Source organism: Cynocephalus volans, unplaced genomic scaffold (genome assembly GCF_027409185.1).
Source record: "Cynocephalus volans isolate mCynVol1 unplaced genomic scaffold, mCynVol1.pri scaffold_35, whole genome shotgun sequence".
Classification (NCBI taxonomy): Eukaryota; Metazoa; Chordata; class Mammalia; order Dermoptera; family Cynocephalidae; genus Cynocephalus; species Cynocephalus volans.
This window is the reverse complement of record NW_026902463.1, coordinates 4,673,424-4,696,852: the sequence shown is the minus strand read 5'-3', so window position 1 is coordinate 4,696,852 and position 23,429 is coordinate 4,673,424. Positions and strand designations below refer to the sequence as shown.

The window sequence follows — 23,429 nt, the reverse complement described above, 5'->3', positions numbered from 1 at the left end:
TCTTCGGCTTGTAGATCCCGTCTTCTCCCTATGTCTTCACATGGTCGTCCCTCTGTGCATGTCTGTGTCCTCATCTCCTCTTTTTATAGCGACACCAGTCCTACAGGATTAGGACATACCGCAATGACTTCATTTTACCTTAATCACCTCCTTAAAGTCCCTGTCTCCAAACACAGTCACATTTGAGGTTCTGGGGGTCAGAACTTCAACACAGGAGTTTTGAAAGGACACAGTTCAGCCAGTAACAGTGTCCCATTGGACACTGTAAGTCAGGGGACCTCATGGACAGGGTGGCTTTGGCATCAGATGGCCATGGGTGGAGGCTCTGGTCCTGCCCAGGCGTCCCCACCGAGCAGTGTGGACCTGATGCTCAGGCTGTGTCACCTGTGCAGGGCGTGGCTGGTAGTGCACAGTCACCTGCCTGCTTATCGTGAGAGCAAGTTGATGACTGTGCACAGGTATTTGGCACGCACATTGCAGATGTCCAAGGGCAGCAGCTGGGGTCACAGTTTAGCAGCACATGTCTCTTCCGGCTTCCTTCTGCCCTCAGTGTTTTGCGGGTTCTTTGAAGGAGACGTGTTTCTGTAAAAGGTCTGAGCAGGAAAAAGCCATCAGAGGTTGGAGAGTAAAGCAGAAAGAATGCAAATCCAAATTAACACTTCAATGTAAACCCAGTTTCAACCTAGTGAGAAGGTCCATAGTTAAAACTCATAGCCTATCTGGAAACTTGTTTCTAGCAAACAGAGGCAGGTGGGACATTCGCTCCAGGATTCTCTTAATCAAAGCAAAGAAAGATTTGGGGAAACCAAGATCTGGGCAAATACCCGGCATTATTTAGAAAAAGGCCCCAGTTTTTAACTCTTTACTTTTTTATTACCCAGATCCTCTTTTTTATAAGTCAGAAAGATTTCCTGCACCCGAGCCTGATATCCCAACAGATGGAGGCAGAGCAGCCACGGGGCCAGGCTGGGAGGTGTGGAGCCCAGTGCTCCCCCAGGCAGGGCCCTGAAAGGCTGTGCCATAGCCAGGAGGGGGGACCCTACACCTGTGAGATGCTGCAGCTGGAAGACCCCGCACCCAGGAGACCCCACACGGGAGACCCTGCAGATTCACCGCTGCGCCCCTTTCCACAGTCCTGGATTGTGGGGTGGAGTTAGTGTGTGATCTGAGGGCAAGGGCTCCCCTGGAGGCAGGACACATGCTGCAGCCACTCCAGCAAAGGGGCTTTGTGGGCTCTTAGTGTGGGGGTGCCCCAGGTGGCTCTGGGCACCTCTCTTTCTCTCCCTCCCTCTCTCTCTCTCTCTCTATTCTGTGTGAAGACGAAGGGAAAAAAACCCTTTCTCTACCCTCTTAGGTTCTGTGAACAGGGTCCTGCAAAATAAACTGACAAATGACAGATGAACAGGGGAAAAGGTTTATTTCATATGCATGTGGTGGCCTCACAGAATGAAATGAAAACCCCAAGAGATGGTCTCTTAAACAAAGGTTGACGTGTTTGTGGAGAGGGGACTAGACAAAGGAAGGAATCTGAGCTTCTCGGAGCCATAAATCATGTGTGTGTGTGTTGGGGGGGGGGGTAAGTATCTGGGGAAACTAAAGGGAGATGGGTCATTGTAGGAGGTTTGTTCAGTGGATTCCTCTCGGTGAGTCTCTGGGCTGCAGAGCGTGCAGGTCGCCTTGGTGACTGGGACCAGAGCTCCTCACGCCTCCACACACGGGGCGGTGTGGGCAGCTGTTTCTCAAGTGCTTTTGGCTCAGAACAGTCCTTATCTACCGTGGGTATTGGGGGGCACTTTCTGGTCCCCTGCATGTTTCTCAGGACCCCTCCTCGTCTCTCTCCCTCTCCCGTCCTCAGGAACCCATCTCCGATCTCCCCACAGCCCAGACCACCCTATCCTCCTCCGGGGAAGTCTGTTGATTCTTTTTTATTTCAAAGCCATGCTCCCTGTGTAACCAGTACAAGTTTTCACCCTAAAAAACCTCTTTTCTTTCCTCGGGTTGCACAGGGCTTGCTTGCAATGGGCGGCCAGGTGAGCGCTGCCAGCAGCTTCCCGAGCCTGCGCTGTGGGAACGCCAACGCGGACTGGATGACGGGGCTGTGCCCCCAGCTGTGGGACGTGCCCCTCCACCACCTCTCCTTCCCAGGTGAGGGTGAGGTCTTCTCTGCATTCCCAAGCAGGGATGCCGGCTGCAGGATCAGTCCTGGGTGTGGGGAACCCCGCAAAACACACACACACGCGCACACACAGATGCACACATGTGCACACATCTGCACACATGCGTATGCACGCACACGCATGCACGTGAGCACACAAATACAGGCGTGTACACATGCATACATGCACACAAATGTGCTTATGCACAAGCATGTGCACGTACACACAGGTATGCGCATTTGCACACATCTCCACGCACATGTGTACACACATCTACATGTATGCAGAAGCATATGCATGAACAAGCATGTACACACATGCGTGCACATATACATACACCTGTCCTTCTCTGTCTCCTTCATCTTGATTTGGCTGCAGAGGGCACGTGGTGTACCCCAGGACAGCACAGCTTTGGCAGCCATTACGGCTGAGGCATTAGTGGCTATGATCCCTGTGACTAGTCTGTCCTTGCTTTGAGGACACCGATGGGAGTTCCAGGCCCCTCACTGCTGCATTCATCATCCCCGTCAAAGGTGCATTGAGCATCTTCTGTGCTTGGAGTTCCAGTGTCAGGTTTGGCCCACCAGCAGGGCAAACTTAAATGCTCAGGGACTTCTTAATCAAAAGAAGAATGCTTGACACGAGTCTATAGCAGCAAAGGCCACGGTGGCCACTGCAGGTATGGGGATCCCAGGGGGAGGGGCCATGGTGTCCCATCTGTGCCCATGAACTCGAGCACATGTGGTTCACCCTCCACCATGGTGTGGGTGAGCCTGGATCCCCACCGCCAGCACCGCCACTGACAGCCCCCACTGCACCTGCGTGAAGGTGGGATGCTTTCTGTGGTGCTGCGCATGTGGCCCTCCAGCTACGAGGGGGCCGAGCTTCTTCTCAGCAGAGCCTGCCTTTGTGCCTGGGCCTCTCCTGCTGTCTGCGACCCATTCACGTGAGCCTGGACACTCAGTCAAACACCATTTCTCTCCGAGATGCAGTTTTGTGTGCTGGGGTTTGTTGCCTTGATGCCTATTGGGTTTCTCTGCTCACCGCCCCAGGAGGCACTACAGCTCACAGGCTCAGCTGGGGGCCATTCTGTTCTCTGGATCTGCACAGCACCCCCACTGTGGGAAGGGCCAGTGCACACCTCAAGGAAGAAAGGTCCTGTCAAGTACCCTGAACAGTGAGGCTCTGGGGTCCTCAATGCTCTGTAAACAAGGAAGCGGGCTCTTCGCTCACCTCCTGGCCAACCTCAGGCCCATCAAGGACGTGGGTCCAAGTAGCTCCAGCACCAGGTGTGGCCAGGTGCGGTTGGGGTAGGGCCACCTGAGGTGACCGGGAGGTGGGCCCAGCTGGGAGGAAGGCAGTTTGGAGGGGGAAGGGGGGACAAGCCTCCTCTGTAAAGGGGCCCAGTCTCGTCTCCCAGGAGACACTCCCCTACCAACCTTCAGACATCCTGGTGGCAGAGGACCAGGCCAAGGGTCAGGCCAGCTGACCTGTGGCCCTTGCTGCTCCAGGGTGGTCTGTGGCTCAGCTCAGGACTTGGGTTTTCCCTACACCTGCAGAATCAGATCTCCCCTTCAGCAAGATATGCTGCTCATCAGACCTCTCCCGATGGCTGAGCCTCCTGTGGCAGGTTCTGGAAGGTGCCCAGCACGGCTTCCCCATGCTGCCCTCGGTTGTCCCCGCTGCCCGCAGGGCCAGCCGAGTTGGGTCTGCCCTCCTGGCTCCCTACCTCGTTCAGCATGAGGGGGCTGGTCTTGAAATGCAACGTGGAGCAAGAGAGGGAGACAGGAAAGGGACGTAGTGGTGTCTCTTTCAAAGGAGCTCATAACCAGTGCGTTCAGGTGTGACATCTGCCCCTGCGCACTCTATTCTTCATGCTTTATCAAGATGTAATTCACACACCACACAAGTCACCCATTTAAGGTGAACAATTCAGGGACATCTAGTCCATCCACAATGTTGTACAACCACCACCTCTATCTAGTTCCAGAACATTCCCACCACCCCAAAAGGAGATCCCATCCCCATCAGCAGTCCCTCCCCCCTCCCCCCTCCATAGCCCCTGGTGACCACTAATCTGCTCCTGTCTCTGTGGATTTGCCTGTTCTGGACATTTCATGTAAATGGAATCACACACTGTGTGGTCTTCTGTGTCTGGCGTCTGTCACTGAGCATCATGTGTTCAAGGTTCATCCATGTTGCAGCAGGTGTCAGAGCTTCACTCTTTTCATGGCTGTGTAATATTCCACTGTGTGGGTGGACAACATTATGTTTATATGTCCGTCTGTTTTTGTTTCTGTTTCTTGGGTTTTTTTACCGTGGTTGTTGAATCGTGTGCATCCATCTGTCCCCTGAAACATTGCCAGTCAGCACTCTCCCCACCAAAGCAATCCATGTCCTGACTTCTTCCACTCCAGGTTCCTTTTGCCTCTTCTAGAACTTTCCACCGAGGAAATCCTACAGAATATACTCAGGTATCTGCTGCTTTCCCTCTGCAATGCTGTTGAGATTCCTCCATGTGTTTGCTGACCCTGTTGGTTCTCTTCCAGAATTCTATAACCTTAAAAAAGACATTTAAATCTTTGATTCATGCACTTATTTTGGTGGAGCAGGATCTGATCTGTACTTTTTCCGGAGAGTTGCCAGTTGTTCTGCCACTTAGACTACTCCAACGGCCTCAATCCTACCGCTCGAATGGCCTGGCCGTGCGGTGCTGTCAGGACTTCAGAGAGGAGAGACCTCCCTGGGTCAGGCCTGGGCATGAGGCACGACTAGGTGTAAGAACACCTGATGCAGTGGGGAGAATGGTGTCACCTGAGAATGGGACCTTATGTGGAAAGAGGGTCTTTGCAGGTGTAATTAGTTGAGATCATCCTGAATTAGGGTGGCTGTTAATCCAATGACAGGTGTCCTCATAAGAGACAGAATAGGAGACACAGACACAGAGGAGAAGCCATGTGAAGATGGAAGCAGGGACTGGAGTGAAGTGGCCACAAGCCCAGGGATGCCTGGAGCCATCGGGAGCTGGAAGAGGCAGGAAGGATCCTCCCCCAGAGCCTCTGGAGGGAGCACAGCCCTGCCACACCTGGATGTCACACTTCTGGACTCCAGACCGAGAGGTCATAAAGTCAGTTGTTTTAAGCCCCCAGTGTTTGGCTGTGTGCTGGTCTGTCATCCCTAATACGGAAGGCCCGAGTCCCTGCATGTGGGGACGTGCAGCGTCTGGCAGCCCGCCCGCTCCCAGCTCGGCATCCGATGCCCCTGGACACCTCAGGATCCCTCCCAGCTCTCCCGCCCACTGGCTGATTTTCATGAAGGGAGCGTGTTTTCACTCCATCACCTGATACGAGGCTGCCGTTCATCTCTTTAATGCCTCTGCCTTTTGGAAATTTCAGCTATACAAACAACGTTTTCAGTGTAAAGAGCTTATTTTCAGGTAGAATTCTGGAGCTGCAGCCCCTCACTAAACTGCTGTCCCTGTTATGAAGGGCGAGGAGGTCCCAGCTCCCCTTCCTCGCACTCCCCCTGCTGAGAGGGGGCATCTCAGATGGCACAGCACAGTATGGGGTGTGTGGGGTGGGCTGGTGACTGCAGCCTTGCTGGGAGACATCCATGGGATGCAGGTTTGCAGGAGCCGTGGTGTTGACGGCCCCGTCCCAAGGCAGCAGGAAAGGGTAAAAGTGAGTTTGTCTACAATGCTTAGAAATCACTATGATGCTGTATGGCTGCTAATAATTTTAAATATATGATTTGTATCAAAATTTACCAGTTAGAAAGCACAATGAAAAACTACCCCCTCCATTTACAACAGCAATAAAATATAAAATGCGTAGAAATAAGTTGAACAATTTGCCGCATGTAGATACAGAAAACAGGCGCCATCGGTAAGGAATGTGGAAGATGTGGATGGACAGAAAGACACGTCCAGACCCTGGGAGGGAGCTCCCCGTGGGCAGAGACCTCCCACCCCAGACTGTCCCCCAGCCCCACACAGGCCCTCCGGAGACGCTTCTCTCACCCGACGCAATAACCCTCAAGTTATCTGTATTTAAAAATGTTAAGACTATCTAGAAAACTTTGGGGGGGGGGAAGGAGTAAGAAAGGAGATTTGCTGTGGGAGCCACTGCTATATATTAATAAAGCTGCAGCAATAATTAAAACACCATCACACTGATTCCGTAGGCCAAGGGATCAGAATGTGGAATTTAAAAGTGGATATAATTCTAAGAACTTAACACAGTCACAAGAAGACATTTCAGATCAGTGGACGGAAAGGCCAAGTGAGACGCTTGCCTTTTATTTTGCATCTAAATGTGTTACCGGATGTTTAAAGATCAAAATGGTAAAATAAGAGAGTTCTGTGACAGTATAGAGGCAAATCTGTGGTGAGCCTTTCTAAGGATGATAGTAAATGCAAAAGCCACAGAGGAAAAGACAGATTTGACTTTATAAACAAAAATTTAAATCTTCCTTCCTTAAGAAACTGTATACACAAAAGTTAGAGACAAAAGTTAGCTCTTACAGCAGAGGCCATGGGAAGTCCCTGCGGTCACTGAATAATGTCTTAAAGATGTTCGTGTCCTGATGCCTGGAGTCTGTGAACACATGACCCTGTGGCCGATGAGTCTGAAGTTGCAATCAAATAGAATAGCTGAGATGAGGGAGAGTCCTGGCTTTAACCGGCGGCCCGAGGTCCTCACAGGGTCCTCAGAGGAGGAGGCAGGAGGGTCAGACTCAAGAGAGATTAAAGATGGTGCACTACAGGCTTTGCAGATGGAGGAAAGTGCCACATGCCCTGATGCTGGGTCTCTGGAAGCTGGAAAAGGAGGAAATGGCCTCACCTGGAGCCTCCCAGCCCTGCCACAGCCTGACCCTAACCTTAGCCCTGCGATGCATTTTGGGTGTGTGGCCTCCGGAACCATAAGGTGATTCCTCTGTGCTGTTTTAACCTGGTCACTGTGGTCATTTGCTGCAGCAGCCGCAGGACACTTGGCACCAGAAGGCCCCCTGAGGACCAGGCACTCCTGACGCTGTTGGTTTGCAGCTGAGTCCCTCCCCAGGGACTTCAGTCCCATCCCCAGGCAAGCTGCACCTGCAAGGGGCACAGAAGGGACCCAGGACACAGATCGTCCCTCTCTTGCTTCATGAGCAATTCCCACTACCCTATCCCTGGGAGCCCATCTCCACCCCAGGAAACCCAGCCCATGGCAGACATGAAACAATACGTCTCCACTCGCACAACACGCCCAGGGATGCTGGCTTGGCACAGAAAGAGATTTTACAAACCCACACCAGGAATGAGGGCTCCCCAGGGCAATACGGGAGATTCGCTGGTAGAGGTGTGGCTGGGCCCGGGAGGTGGGGTGACGAGCAGCTCGTGCAGTGTGCAGAGTCGCCTCCCTGCCCCCAGATTAGGCTCGTCTCGCTGTTCTCAGTTCACGCTCTTACTTGCTGCGGGAGGAGCACTAGAGTCTCAGTAAAAGTCACCGTCCTGCCTGTGCCCTTGCTGTGGACCCAGGACCCTTGGGTCTGCAGGTGCCCTACCTGGGGCCCACTCTGTCCATACAGGCCCTGCTCACTCCCTGCAGCTTCCAGACCTCACACCTTTGCACAGGCAGCACCTTGTGTATGGCCATGTGTGAGCTCTTAGACACGTGCACACTGGCGCACACATGCACAGTCATAGACATGCATGAGCACACACACATGCACATGTACCTGGACACACGCACAGACATGCACGCACACATGCCCACACACACATTCACACACATGTACATGCATGAGCAAATATGCAAACATGCACACAGACATACACACAGACATGCACACACAAATATACATATATACACATGCAGACATAATGCACATGTTCACACATGCAAATAGACGCATGTGCATACACAGACACATTCACACCCATGCACACTTATGCGCGTGTTCACATTTACATGGGAATGACGTGTGAACAGAGAAACGTGCACACAGACACATACACATTCGCACACATGTACATGCATGCACAAACATGCACACATGCACACTTCTCCACCCAGAAGGCTCCTGCTCTACCCTTCTCCCGCTGTACTGCGCTCCCCCCGCCTCCTCCCTCAACCATGGAGCCCTAGCCAGATGGCCTGACTGTGGTTTCTGCTAGACCGTGTGCCTCATCTATTTCCTTGTACGTGATTTGGAACATCTGTGGAGCAAGTTTTGTTCTTGGAAGCCCCTCCACAGGGGGGAGTTTCCTTGTCTTCTTGGAGCCCCCGGGAATGTCTAAAGGACAGAGCCCCTCCCTTAGCCTCCCAGGACACGCTCACGGAGATCTCAGAGTGGCTGGAGAAGCACCCCCGGGAGGTGGTCCCCCTAGCCTGCAGGAACTTTCAGGGCCTGAGCACGGACCTGCACAAGTACCTGGTCACTTGCATCCAGAACATCTTTGGGGACATGCTGTGCCCACGGGGTGTGAGTGTCCCTCCCACATCTCTCCTGGCGAGGGTGGGGGGTGTCATCTGCAGACTAGACTAGCTCCCTGGCCCCCCCACCCAGGTGTGATCCCAAGATCATCCTGGTGCGTGTGGGGCTGTGTAGTGGGGTCTTCCTGCCTCCTACGTGCAGAGTGGGCCCAGCTGGCCTGGTGGGGACGGCTGCACATGGGAAGTTTGCTCGATGGCAGCAGCAGTGTTAGTGGAGTGTCACAGACAGCAGGGAGGGCCTCAAGGCGGGTTCACAGCTGTGTCTCCTACACCTCAGGCTGTGCCCGTTACTAGTTTAGAAGTAACTGCAGGGTCGTGATACTCTGCGTAACCTGAGGGGTGCTCTCTGTGTGGGTCTCCTGGGGCCTCCTGTGAATGGCAGGGATGTGTCTGCCTCGCAGCTGTGGACCCAGAGGCCTGAGATCAGAGGCCACAGGGCCACAGTCCCCAGACCGCGCTGAGAGAGGGGGCTCCAAGCCTTGCTCCAGCGTCTGGTGGCACCTGGCTTGTGGCAGGATCCCTCCAACTGGACACGATATTCTCCCCGTGTCCCCCTTCCTATAAAGACACCCCCACAGGACTTAGGGCCACCCTACTGCACAGCGATCTCAGCGAATCACATGTGCAATGGCCTTGCTTCCACATAAGGTCCCACTCTGAGATACCGAGGGTGAGGACTTCCAGTGTGAATGGGAGAGACAGCTCACTTGGCCACACAGTTCCATCATGTGCTGATTTTCCCCTTTTCCATGGTGGCGATGGGCGGATGCTCTCGCCTAGTCTCCAGAAAGCCTGAGAAGTTAAATCTATGTCCATTTTTGGTCGAGGTTACCATTCATTTCAAACCATTTTATGGGTGGCATTTCTCCAAGGACGTCTTTAAGGCCAAGGAGAGCATCCCAGCCCGCGTGTTTTGGTGATAAAATAGAGACGACGGTGGTGCCATGAGCCCGCAGGACGTTCTGTTATGTAGAGTTCCCAGAGGAGGCGTGGGTTCCCTGCCCTCCCACCCTCTCTGCCTGGGGTCCTGACAGAGGACAGGCCTTGCTGTGGAGACCCCTCAGTAAAATGGGAGTCTCCGCCTTGGGAGACACTTTCTGTCCTTTGACAGGGACATCTGCAGCGGAAACCAACTTTCCCTGTTGTTGGAATCGCTAACAGAGGTCTCAGAGCGGGTCCTGGGGGCTTGGGGTGGGCATCGTGGGCTGGTCAGAGTGTGGGAGCCACGCACTGTGGGTGCCTCTCACTTGGCACCCAGAAACTCTGTCCCTTCCAGGAGGTGCCGACGCTGCGCCTGCTGTGGGCGCGGAGCCAGCAGGTGATCATCTTTTACGAGGACGAGGACACCATGAGCCGGCACAGGGAGCTGTCACCGGGGGTCTGCTACTGGTGGGGCAACAAAGTGAAGGTGCAGGAGCTGATCCGCTACCTGGAGGGCATGAAGAGCTGCGGCCGCCCAGGTACCTGGAGCTACTCCTGAACAGGGCCAGACTGAGGCCAGTGACACACTTCTGCAGTCTTGGGGGCACGTTGGCTTTCAGTTTTGAGTGAAAGAATTTTAAAGGTGATACATGTCACTGTGTGTGTGTGTGTGTGTGTGTGTGTGTGTGTGTGTGTGTGTGTGTGTGTGGTGTGCACATATGTATATGCACATGTGCATGTCTACATATATGTGCACGTGTGTGTGGACACACATGCTCACACATGTACATACGCGTGTGTATACATGACAGTACTTCAAAAAATTCACAGATTCATATTGTCTTTCAATTCAGTTTTCCCAAGAACTTTTTGAAGTGTGATGTGTGCACACGTACACACATACACATCACACCAGTGCTGAGGCATGGGAAGCTCTCACTCCCTCTCAGTCCCACATGCCCGTTTCTGCTCGGCAGCTGCTAGTCTGCAGCTCCAGGGCACAAACACGAGCACTCCATATTGATCTGCAGTGTCAGAAACATGCCACAGACGCCATAGCACACACATGCTTACAAAGGACTGGTATTTGATGCACATGTGTATACACCACGCGCTTGCTAAGTCCTGTACAGACCTGAGCATGTTAGTCTCAAAGCATCCTGTGCAGGACGCAGTCCCTTTTGCAGGTGAGATGCGAGGCCCTGGCCCTGGCCCCTGACGGTGCCACCTCGGCTCACGCCCTCTGTCTCTCTCAGCTTATCTCCGTCTCTCTGTCTCTCTCAGTTTATCTCTGTCTCTCTGTCTCTCTGTGTTTATCTCCATCTCTCTGTCTCTCTCAGTTTATCTCCGTCTCTCTGTCTCTCACAGTTTTTTGTCTGTCTCTCTCAGTTTCTTTGTCTCTCTGTCTCTCTCGGTTTATCTCTGTCTCTCTTTCTCTCCGTCTCTCCATCTCTCTCTCTAGCTCTCAGCCTCTCCCAGTTTGTCTCTCTCTATCTCAATCTCTGTGTGTCAACATCTCTCTTCTGCTATCAAGTTTAACATCTTATTTGGTTCTGACCTTCCTCGCTGCTCATCTGTGTGTAGCTCATGCATGTGACATGATTTGACGAAACCCCACCCAGAGTCCTGTTTTGCACCATGGTAGTTGACACGCATTGTGCAGAATCTTCCAGGCCCCCAGCCCCTCACACGCTCAGTGTCCCTACGTCCTTTCCCAGTGTCCGCGCCTGGCCTCTGCCCTGAGTGACGACTGGCATGGGATTCGCGTGTTTTTGTGCATTTCTTTTTCCATTTGCCTGTTTTATCCACTGCGTTTCCCTTTTTCTTAGTGGTTTGTCAGACTTCGCTGGACTTGTTGGGTCTCCAGGGACCTGGGGCACCATCATTCTCACTATGAACCAGTAGCAGGTGGCCTGGTGCCTTGTGTGCTGTTGCTTGGGCCAAACTTAGCAAACACCTCTGGCCTTTTCCTCTGAGCCAGCGTGATCTACAACTGCATTTGAAACAAACCCAGCACTGACCTGTCATGCTAACACCATGCGAGTGTTATCCCTGTCTGCCCAAGCCAGTAATGTGACGGGCCAGAGGGGCTCCACAACTGGGTGCAAGGACACCTGACGGAGGGACAGAGGCACAGAGGGACCGGGGCTGGAGGGCTGTAGACGCCAGCCAGCATAGGCTTCCTGCAGCCGGCTCCACCTGCCCCAGTGTTTCCACTAAAAACGTTCACCTTGGTGGGTTTTGTGCTCAGTGCTGCCCTTCTGTGGTTCTTTGATCAGTGGTTTGTCTTTACAGAAAGGAGTTCCTGATGTTGTGGCCATTTTGGTCAGTGTTGTCAAGCACAGTGATGAGAAACTTTCCAGAGGATGGGATTTCGGGGGAGAGGAATGCAGTCCCAAACCTGGCTGGATGTTGGAATCGACTGGTCCTATGTCATGGGTGGGGCCCAGGACGTTTACAGGGATGAGTTACCCCAGGTGGCCCTTGGGGTTGAGTGAGTAGACAGTGTGCTGTATCCACACAGTGGAATACTATGCAGCCATGAAAAGGAACAGGGCTCTGACACCTGCTACAGCGTAGATGAACCTTGAACACATGATGCTCAGTGACAGACGTCAGACACAAAAGACCACACAGTGTAGGATTCTACTAACATTAAATGTCCAGAACAGGTAAATCCACATAAACAGAAAGCAGGTTGTCAGGGGCTGGGGAGCGGGAATGAGGACTGACTGCTAACGGGTACGGGGTCTCCTTTTCGGATGATGAGAATGTTCTGGAACTAGTGAGAGGTGGTGGTTGCACATATAGTGAATGCACTAAAACCCACCGAATTGGTCACTTTTAAATGGTGAATTTATAGTATGTAAATTTCACCTCAATTTTTAAAAAACTCACTGGGGTCCGTCTGGTGCAGCAGCTTTGCAAACCACATCTTGCGTCCTTCAGAGGCAGGAATCACAGGCCTGCAGCAATGAAGGGCCCCGCACAGCACAGGGTTAGGGTTGGGCTGGATCAGCCCCAACGTGCTGCTGTTCACACTGCAAAGCGTGACCCAGGAGAGATGGGTCCTGAGGGAACAGCACAAAACCAGGCACCACAGACCAGGAGCAGCTGTCTGCTGTTTTACTATCTCGCCCTCTCACGTGTATGTAATTGACAAGGTTCGAGACTTTGGAGATAAGAATGAAAAACCATTTGCAGAGAACTTTATTCTCTTAAGGTTCCAGAGGTCAGAAATCCACAAAAGGTGTCACAGGTTCTTTCAAGGCTCCAGGGAGAATGGGTTTCCTTGTCTTTCCAGCCTCTGGAGGCTACAGCAGGCCTTGGCCTAGGGCCCCACATCGAGTCTCCTTTTCTCCACCTATTTCCTTCTCCATGTCACCTACTCTTCTTCTGTATTCAAATCTTCCTGTCCCCCTCCTATAAAGACACTGTGATGACACTGGACCTGCCCAGATAATCCAGAACAATCTCCCATCTCAGGATCTTCAACTGAATCTCATCTGCAAAGTCTCCTTTGCCGAGTAAAGTCACATATTCATATGTTCCAAGTATTGAGACATGCACAACTTTGGGGACATAATTCTGTACACCACATGGGGATTAGGATGTGGACATCTTTGGGGACATTATTCTACCACATGGGGATTAGGACGTGGGCATCTTTGGGGACATTATTCTGTCTACCACATGGGGATTAGGATGTGGACATCTTTGAGGCCAATGGTCAGGCCAGCGTCCTCTGTAACAAAGTCCAACTAATATGAGGCCTCTGCTGAGCATTGTGCCGTCAGAACTCTAACTTCTGAAATGGGTAATGGGGAAGACAAGCGGGTGACGGTGGCAGTGTGAGACGGGACATATGCAGCAGCGTGCGTGTGTCGCATAATTGCTCTGCCACTTCCTTATTTCAGGCGGGTTGTTTGTGGCTGGCATCAAACTTACGGAGAACCTGGAATACATCCTGGTGCATCCGTGTGAGTCCCTGCAGAAGATGACGGTGCCCGAAGTGCCGTACCTGAGCACCTGGGTCCGAGCGCAGTGCCCGGGGCTGGGCTCACGGTGCACCAACGTCATCGCGGGTGACTTCATCGGCGCGGACAGTTTCGTCAGTGACGTCATCAGACTCAACGAGAAGCTGCTTTGGTGCTGACGAAGCTCAGTACGGGGCGGGTCGAATATTCAACCATAATCCTTCAAGTATCGCGCTCTTGTTTCGGCCAAGTACCGGTGAGAGCAGGGGTCTGGGAGTTTGGGGCGAGGCCAGCACGGCCTCCTGCCACCTGCCCTCGTTACCCTCCAGTTTCGACGCGGGATGGAGTCAACGTACATGCTGATGGCTAAAGATGACTACGCGGCAGCACCTTCAAAGGAAGACGCGACTCACCTGTAAACGTGGGCTTCTCCCACCACCGCGGCCGTGGCGTGGGTGCTAACGACAACCCTCAAGTGTGTCCTTCACCTGACCACTTTCGAGAGCACCACAGTGCAGTGACGTTTGAATAGTGACAAGGCGCTCCTTAAAGTGCTCACGACTGTGATGCTGGCGGAGTAGGACTAAGGGGGTTGAAACCCTACCGAGAAACACATTTTTTTTAAAGAGAACGAGGGTTACCTATTTTTAATTCTGATGAAATCACAGACTGTTCCCCTAGGCCAAGGGGATTCTTGGGTGCTCGCTGGTTTTGCTTTGGCTTTTCCAGCTGTTCATAGGAACAAATTTAATGAGATGTTTGAGGACTTACACAGATGGGGATGACGGGCCGTGTACGAGATCGGTGTCGAACACACGCTCCTCACGTGTCCCCCGGGCCTCCCTGTGCTGTTCTTATGTGCAGGAGTAAGAACACAGGTGTGAGCGGCACAGCACAGGTATTTTGGGCCCCCGTGCCACAGCCATGCTGTGACCTCGCTGTCACAGCTGTTTCTCACGTCTTCTCTCTCACCTGCCACTTCCAGTAACCTTCCTGGGCCTCCTCTGTCCACCCATCTCTCCCTCCAGGTGAGAGGCTGCGCTGCCTCCGCCAGGTGTCCCCAGTTGCCGGCTGAGATGCAAGCCCACCTGTCCTTCCTGCAGTCCCACCCTCTCTGCCTGCCAGTAACTCTTCCCTTTCCTCCAAGGCCACGGTGGGTTTGTCAGTTTTCCAACGTTTCTGCCTGTTCTGTGTTTTCTTAGATTACATTTTTGTCTGCTTGGCACCTTTCATCACAGGGCCGGCTCTATTAACTACATTTTCCTATTTCAAATTCTGGATGCTCTGGCATTTGGGGGCCTTACAGATGAGAAAAGAGACTGCCCTTCCCAGGGCCAGCAAACTCCTGAAGGTAGCCAGCGACCCACTCAGGAGCACCCTGCTCCTGTGCAGCCCCTTTTCCTAATTGTCACACACCCAGCCAGTATCTCCCTGCCCTCAGTCACCTCAGGGCTGGGTATCAGGCCAGCAGAGGACCCACAGCAAGAAGCCCACTGTGGTTTTACAAACTCACCAGCCCCGAGCTGTCCACGCAGCCTGACTTCCCCTCCTGTGGAAGCTCCAGCAAAGGCTGTGACCCAGGCTCTCTGTCGCCCCTTCCTGCCTCCTGACACACACCAGGGCTTTCCCCACAGCCCCGTGTGCGGTGATGGGCCCATCCTCTTGATTAATGTAGTAATTTCTTCTTTCAGTGGCATTGGCCTGTGTTGGCAGTTGGTCACCTCCAAATTTAAAGGCCAATGGGTACAAATGATACTCCCCCACTGTGGCCTGCCGTCCTTGGGTGATGTGACATTTTCCAAGTGGGTTTTTGCTTCACTTCCCAATACTGAGGGGTCCAGGTTTCACAAACCCCAAAATCACAGAAATACCTCCTTCTGTACATCAAGTTTTTCAGAGCTGGTGGTTTGAATTCTCAGCCACATAATGGATACCAGACATAAGTTTTCTTCCAGTTCCCTCGTAAGAGGGTACCCAGCTAGGGATTCTTGTTTGTCCATGTTCTGGAACAAGACAGGTTTTTTTAGGATAGTCTTAAAAATAATTCTTTAATCTACGTTAACGTGTGTTGTTTGGAATCCAATTAGTCGTTCTCCAGAGGAAAATCTGCTTATACTTTTGGTATCCAGTTGCGATGATTCTATGAAGGTACCTGAAATCCAGGAGGACAAACTCATGGGCCACCACCCACTGGCTACCTCAGACCCATGACTTTCCTGGATCCAGCAGCCCAAAGCTTGATGCTCAGGAAGAGCACGATGGAGATGAAGGAACACGTTTAAGGATAAGTCTGTGACACTGGCCAGTGTTTCCACTAAACCCGTATCATGATTCCGTCGTCTGTGCTATTCAGCATGACTCGTTTAATTCCAGAGATTAAAAGAAATTAAAGTCAAATGTCTTTATGGGTTTTTGTGACCATGGAAACAGCCAAGACAATTTTGGTAGATTTCAGAATAATCCATGGGAAGAATCTAGAAAATGTTACCTTGATTGAACACTTTTTTCAGATCACAGAGTTAAAAGAAAACAATAAAATCTTGCCTCTCTCCTCCTCAGGTTACTTTTGTCATAGAAACTCAAGGATTGGGTCAAAGTTTTGAGTTTTGCATGATTTAAGCTCCGCCATGGGGACATTAAGTAAAGATTGTGTATTGAATTTTAAAGACGAACTTCTGAAGCTTTTGAGTTCAAAGAGACATGCTCTGTCAGAAAGAGCTTTCCGGCGGGGAGGGACTCCATTGCTCTGTGCACAGAACGCCAGCCCCGTGCAGGGCTGAGTCTGGCCCACCTTCCCGCCTTCATAGCAGACAGTGCAGCTTCTGTGTCACTACCCGATAACGTTTGCAAGGGGACCTATGTGACACGGGTGCACCTCGGGCTCTCTCGCAACCCGTCATGTGACAGATCCGGGAGAGGGGCCCCCATGGGGATCAGCCCAACGCAGACCCCCTCCTCTGAGTCCTGCTTTCCTCCCACCCAACGGGGTTTGTTCTCAGGACCCCAGTGCTCTGGTACAGCCAGATTGAGGAACTGGGAAGGGACAGGCCCAGCAGCAAAGCAAGGAGACTGGAGACACTGGGAGCTGGGAAGGATGGGGTGCTACACCTGTGCCTATCCCACACGAAGCCCACACCCACTGTTCTGGGCTCCCTGAGACGCCCACCATCTCCTCTGGGCTGCATGAGACCCCCACCCTCTCCTCTGGGCTCCCTGAGACCCCCCTCTACCCTCTGGGATCCCTGAGACACCCAACCCTGTCCCCTGGGTTCCCTGAGGCCCCCACCCTCCCCTCTGGGCTCCCTGAGACCCTCTCGCTTCCCACATGAAGGCCCCTGTGTTGCCGAGCTCCTTGCAGGGGGTCTCTCACTGGGCTGTGCCTGAGGAAGCAGTGGGGGCCACGCTCTCCCTCAGTGTCTGAGTCAGGGTGGAGACCACGAGAGTGGCCAGGTGGGTGCTGGAGGACAGCCAGGAGACCAGACCCCGTGCGGCCATTCCTGTGTCACCCAGACAGGGAAGACTTGGACAGGACCAGACACAGTCTGGAGCCAGACCTGGGAGGACAAGCTGGCCTTGCACATGAGGAGAGGTCTCGGGATCCATCTGGCCATGCAAATCCCAGGAGGGGGTGTCTGGGAGAGCTCCTAGGAGCACAGTGGGCACAGCCCCTGGATGGCCACAGGCTGGCAAGCGGTGGGCTGTACCCCACGAGCCCCCAGGAGGCACTGCCCAAGCACGATGCTTCACAGCCAACAGGAGAGTCTCCAAAGTTGCGGTGAAGTGACTCCTCCACAGCAGAGCCCAGTGAACCAGATGGGCTGGGGGAAGCACCCGTCTCCAGCCACCGAGTCCTGAGGCCTTCAGTGGTCTCCTCACCTACTGGTCCCTGTCCCAGACGAGGGGGCTGTTCTGCTCCACTTAGTAAAGCCTGGGCGACCTGCACGTGTCATCCACCCTGTGAGGCTGGGGGCAAAAGGCTAGACAGAGGGTGCAGCTGGGACCATGTGCAAGCTCTGTCCTCACCTGTGGGTCCCAGGACACGGCCCCAGCCCTGGAGCCTACTCTCCTCACCTGTGAGAGGTGTGGGAAGGACAGGTACTGAGCTGGGGGGAGTGGGAAGGAACAGGAGGGGCCGTGTGTCTGGCAGGGCTGTGTGTACAGCAGGGCCACCTGGCCCGCCATTGGAGAAGTTCACACACACCCCATTCACACACTCAGGAGAGGGGTACAGATTTATTTTTGTTTTTTTTTAACTTATCCCTGAATGCTGAATTCTGGAACTCAAAAACACTGACCACTATAAGTTGAATGTAAACCTAATAAAAAAATACGATTTTTCCTTAGTGCCAAAAGGGAAAAAGGACACTACCCGACTTCTCTCAGGCATTTCCTTAGGAAAATGTGCCATCTCAGGGCTCCCTCAGTGTCTCCAACTCTGCAGATCACTTTAAAATCTGAATGAGCCAGGGGCCAGCTGTGCATCCCATGAATGTCTTTCCAGGAGACGAGAAGCCTCCTGTGCAACGTGAGCATTAAGTGGGGCCCTGTCTCCCTGCCTTTGCTGGAGTTTTGCTCTAAGAGTTAATTTCCCACTCCTTGAAAAGATGCAAGTAGTTTCACTTTTCTTTTGGGTAAAGACAATGGATGTGTATGTGATGGGCTGTATCCACCTGCATTTACGAAGGTGAGATTCTCTCTGTCTCTGCGATCTCTTAGCGGTGTTCCTGGTTTGTTGCTTTTCCAATAATAAAACTGTTTTCTTTCTCTTTTACCTTTGTGGGGAGCTTTCTGGGCTGTGTCTCGACACCAGCAAGGGGACAGCAGGGCAGTCTCTGAGTCCGTGAACACCCGGTGCCCAGCACGCGCTGAAAGAACTAGAAATGCCAGTTGAGGCGCCTCAGAACAAAGCTTTTAATACCTCGTCACTGAAACATCCCAGAGGGAAACCAGTTCTTGCCACGCACTGATGGCTGGCCTGGATGGTTCAGAGCTGACACTCCAGCCGCCCACTCCGAGGTGACACCAGCCCCACCGTGGTGTCGTCATTGCCAGCAGACGCCCAGGCACACACAGGCGGAGGTGGCCTGCTCTGCTCTGATGCTGGAAAAATGCGATTTGCTGGCCGAGGGTGTCTTTTCATTCCAGAAAGAGCTTCCAGAATTTGCCATAGGTGGCGTTGCTGATGGTGACTGTAACATCGGCTGCCCCGTCCTCAGGTATCACGTCCACCTGCTGCACAGTTGCCTCCTTCTACAGCCAGCTGGGGACGGAGAAGCACGTTCCATGAAGACCGTGAGGACCCTCCACCCATTTGGTCAGTTTCAGCATAAATACCCTGGAGGACAGCCTAGTCACCCCCAAGCCCCTGCTCAGACCTCCTTGTGTTGCTCAGGGAGGTACAGCATGTAGCCCAAGAATGTCCATGAGCACAGATTAGGCACCTGGTGTACGCAGGCTGAGTCATTAACACAGCTCAGGTCCTTTCAGAAACATCCCAGCTACTTGCAGAGTCAGAAAACAGACCTAGGGTTGCCAGGGTGGAGGGGGGCAGGGGGAGGGACGCTGGGGAGAGGTTGGGTGGGGACACAGGGAATAACTGCAATTTGTGGTGAGGGGCACACTGAGAGTATTGATCTGATCATCACATCTTGGGCACAGGAGGGGATAGCTCTGTGCTCCATGAATATGCATAATCAATTAAAAAAAATAATCCCAGCTGATGCCTGCACATCTAAAGCTGGGGGTGCTCTGCCTGTTTTGTGGCTCTCCCCAAACACCCAAAGGCCCAGTTCTGGGCCTGGCGCTGGGACCCAGGTCATCACCCTTTCCCACCCGCCAAGGCCGCTCACCTGAGCTGGGCCCCTGCCAGGCGGACACGGAGGGTGAGGACCCATCTCCTGGTGGCTCTCAAAACCGCCTCTTCCAGCTCAGTTCTCAGTTCCTCCAGCCCATGCCCCAGGAGGGTGGACACAGCCAGGACGTTTGGTTCTGTGGGGCTGTACCTGCCAGGGTAGGACACAGACCCAGAGAGGACACAGACCCGGCTCAGCCTCAGGGATGACCTGTTGAGAAGAGGGTCCCCTTGTCACCCACCCACAGCCGGCTTGTGACACTTCAATTGGTACAAGGTGAAGACACCAGCCCCACCGGATGGTTAGGACATGGAAGAGTGAAAAGAGGTGGCAGAGGCGGAGGCAAACCCCAGGCTGGGAACGAGGAACTGTCCTGAGATCACCCCTGCCCGCCTGCTGGCCACACCTGGGGAACGGGATGCTCAGCCGGCACTGGGTCCTTGGCTCACCCAGGCACCAGGTCCACCTTGTTGTGCACTTCCACCATGGAGTCCAGGGGTGGGGCGGGCAGGCCTAGGCCCTGCAGGGCAGACAGCACGCTGGCTTTCTGCAGCTCCGTCTCGGGGTGGCTCACATCCCTCACATGGACAATCAGATCCTGCAGGACGGGCCACACGTCAGAGCTGAGGTGAGTCCGACCCCAACCCCACACCCGTGGATGGCCTGCACGGTCACTGCAGGCCGGTGGGGGCAGGAGCTGCCCCGCGTGCAGTCTCAGACGGGCACCTGAGGACGGGGGCTGCTGAGGCCACCCATCGCCCCTGCGTCCGGATCCCACCCACTACCCGCCGTGACTCGCTTAGGCCACTGCTTGTGTGACACGGGGACCACCACTCGGTGCCTGACTGGTCTCCGGGGCCACAGGTACCTGCTCTGCCCCTCCAGATCCATGGACAAGGTGAGTGCCGGGTGTGACCACCCATCCACTGACACCTCATTCAAAGCTTCCAGCTGTTTAATCCTTCTGAAAAATCTTTAAAAAAAAAAATTTAAATGATTTCATGTTTTAAAGGATGCTTTTCTTCATTTTAAAAGTATCTGTACATAGGTTCCTTATGCAAAGTCTGGAAAACACAGAAGAGAGGAAAATAAAAGCCACGTGTAATCCTGCCACCAGAAACAGGTGCCACTTACAGATTAGGGTCTTCATGTCTAGGTTTTGGGGTTTGTTTGGATGTTACTTAAGCTTTTAAAAAATCTTTTCACTTTGGAAAACTTTAAGACTTTCAGAAAACTTGCAGATGTTGGAGTGGGTAGCCCCTGGCCCTTGGCCACCTTTTCCCACAGTCCACCCGTGATGTGAGTGTAGGCACCTGTCCCATTGGAGGGCCGACACTGTTACATGCTTGTCACTCCTCACCTCGTTTGATTTCACTAGCTTTCCCTGAAGGCCTCCTGCCCCAATGCCCAGAAGAAACAAATACGTAAAGTCCTCACGTCTCAGGCTCCTTGGCTTTGACTGCGTGTAGTTCTTCTGCTCCAATGGTTGTAGGATGTCCTCTGTCTGGAGATTTTCTCAGGTTGACACGGGGTTAAGGGTTTTGGGGGTAGACCACAGAGCAGGGTGTCCCCCTCAGCACCTCATGTCAAAGGCACTTGCTGCCAAACTGACCCTCCATTGGGGACGCCAATCCTGGCCACCTGGCTGCAGAGTGTTTGTCAGGTGTGTCCCTGTTCAGTGACTCTCTCCCCAATGATGTCCTTCTTGGAAGACGTCACTAAACACAGCCCACACTTGTGGGAAGGGTCCACCTCTTTGAGAGGTTGGAGCTACATCAGTCACTGTTTTCAGGAGATTTATCTCTTTTCCCCATTGCAGAAACATAATTGAGAAGGAGCTGGAAGTGGCAGGTAGGATCCTCCTCTGGAGCCACCCTAACCCTAACCCTCACCCTAACCCTAACCATTAACCTAACCCTAACCCTCACACTATCCCTCACCCTAAACGTAACCCTCACCCTCACCCTAACCTTCACCCTCACCGTAACCCTCACCGTAACCCTAATCCTAACACTCACCCTAACAATAACCCTAACTCCTAACCCTAACCCTGACTCCTAACCCTAACCCTAACCCTAACCCTCACCCTCACCGTAACCCTTACCCGAACCCTAACACTCACCCTAACCCTAAACCTAACCCTAACCCTCACCATCACCCTAACCCTCACCATCACCCTAACCCTCACCCTAACCCTCACCCTAACCCTAACCCTAAACCTAACCCCCACCCTCACCCTAACCCTCACCCTCACCCTAACTTTCACCCTCACCCTAACCCTAACCCTCACCCAAACCATAACTCCTAACCCTAACCCCTTTGAGATCCCCTGTGGACAGGACCGCGGGGCAAGGCTACGCTAGTGCTGAGAGCCAGATATGTGCCTCATGACAAGCCTGTAAGGCCGGTCACGACCTGAGAGACTGCTCTTCAGGACTCGAGGCTTCTTGACTGACGCATGCGCAGTACCCAGAGTGGCGAATGCCTGAGGTTTTGGGCAGGATCGTCCACCAGGCGGGAAAGAAGTGGTGCCTATTACTGACAGGTTTAGGTTCCGCCCTACTCCCTGCCCCTTTATCCCTTCCTGATCGCTTATTGGCGGGAGCTCGGATTGGCGGTTTGGTGGTACCGGCGGCTGCGTGGCCGTTTCAACGGTCGTCTCCCTCCTGAGAGGATCCGAGCGGGCGCCAGGCCAGGGTGGGCCGCGCGGCAGGAGAAAGCCAGGGAGACTGACAGGAACTCGGGAAGTCTTTGCCGTGCAGTAAGAAACCCTTGTAAACCTTCAGCCCAAGACCTTCAAATTTCAGCCTGGGAAACCCCAGATCCCCTGATCCCCAAGAGACCTCGAATCCGCTAACCTGGACTGACCTCAAACCCCCTGGGCCTGAGACACCGATGCACCTCAGCTTCAGACACCTTCAAATCTACCGTTCACCCACAGGAACGCCAAATCCTCTAATGCTTAGAGCCCAAACACCCTAAGCCTGAGGAAACACAATTCCCCTCAGCCTAAGGCACCCCAACCCCCTCAGCCTGGGAAACCCTAAATACCGCAGCCACAGAGAGACCAATTTTCCCCAACCTTAGAGATCCTGCTCAGCCTGGAAACGTCCTTCAGCTTCAAAGACCCCCAAATAACGTCAGTGTCAGAGAGCCTAATGCCCCCTAATGAGAGACCCCAAATCTCCTTAGCCTGAGAGACCCCGAGTTTCCTCAGCCTCAAAAATGCCACATCCTCTCATCCTGAGAGACCCCAAATTCACTTTACCTGATGAATCCCAAAGCCTCTCAACCTGAGCATCCCAAATCTCTTCAGCACGAAAGACCCAAAATCTTGTCCTGAAAAACCCCAAATACTATCAGCCTGAGAGACCCCAAATCCCCTCGACCTGAGAAACCCCCAGAACCTCAGCCTGAGAGACCCCAAATCTCATTGTCCTTGGAGACCCCCAATCTCCTCAGCCTGAGGGATTGCTGCTCCTTAGAGATCCAGGCTGCTTTACTCCCAGACTTTTCCAGAATCTCCTGGTGGAGATCCCGGAAGCCTTCCTATGAGAAATGTTCATTTCCTCTCCCTGGAGGAGAGCCCCGCTGGTCAGTGTAACCTGAGTCCCACCAGTCAGGGGCCCTCAAGGTCTCCATGGGACTCCCCTAGCCCTCACACCTCAGGAATCCCCTTGAAGACGCCTAGCCTTGACCCTCAGTCACCTTTGCCACCCTTCCTCAGATGCATCAAGATGCAGGGGAACTGAAACAAAACAGCTTACATTAGGTGGTCTGTGATGGCCAGCAGAGACCCCCCCATCCTGTCAATAGCCCCCAGACCTCCCCAACGCCCTCCAGTCCTTGCAGGGTCCCCACATCTTCCTGGTCTGGACACCCTGGCCAAGTGGAGAAGACAGAGCCTGGCTCTGGGCAGTGGTCTGGGCTGTGGCCCCCTCTCAACAACCTCTCTTTCCACAGGAGCTTTGGCCTTGCAGCTGGGAGACTCACGGGACCTTCTCTACCTTGGAGGTGGAGCAGGGCCTGCCATCCTGTCCCGGCATC

General features: G+C 53.4%; 1 protein-coding gene across 1 annotated transcript; it reads left to right on the top strand.

Moving 5' to 3' along the window:
- The first annotated feature begins 2,018 nt into the window (after positions 1-2,018).
- Positions 2,019-13,709, top strand: LOC134369030 (PI-PLC X domain-containing protein 1-like). Its single transcript, XM_063085243.1, has 8 exons — positions 2,019-2,145; positions 2,985-3,102; positions 3,209-3,455; positions 3,577-3,631; positions 3,716-3,858; positions 8,466-8,621; positions 9,909-10,092; positions 13,471-13,709. Exons 1-8 carry the CDS (start codon positions 2,019-2,021, stop codon positions 13,707-13,709), a joined length of 1,269 nt encoding a protein of 422 aa, XP_062941313.1.
- The last annotated feature ends 9,720 nt before the right edge of the window (positions 13,710-23,429 follow it).

What these genes read in the sequence shown, in the direction of transcription:
- LOC134369030 (XM_063085243.1), top strand. Translation starts at nt 2,019, where the DNA reads ATGGGCGGCCAGGTGAGCGCTGCCAGCAGCTTCCCGAGCCTGCGCTGT. An exon ending in CCACCACCTCTCCTTCCCAG is followed by an intron (nt 2,146 to 2,984) that starts GTGAGGGTGAGG and finishes ACCTGCGTGAAG; the next exon opens with GTGGGATGCTTTCTGTGGTG. An exon ending in ACATGCTGTGCCCACGGGGT is followed by an intron (nt 8,622 to 9,908) that starts GTGAGTGTCCCT and finishes TGTCCCTTCCAG; the next exon opens with GAGGTGCCGACGCTGCGCCT.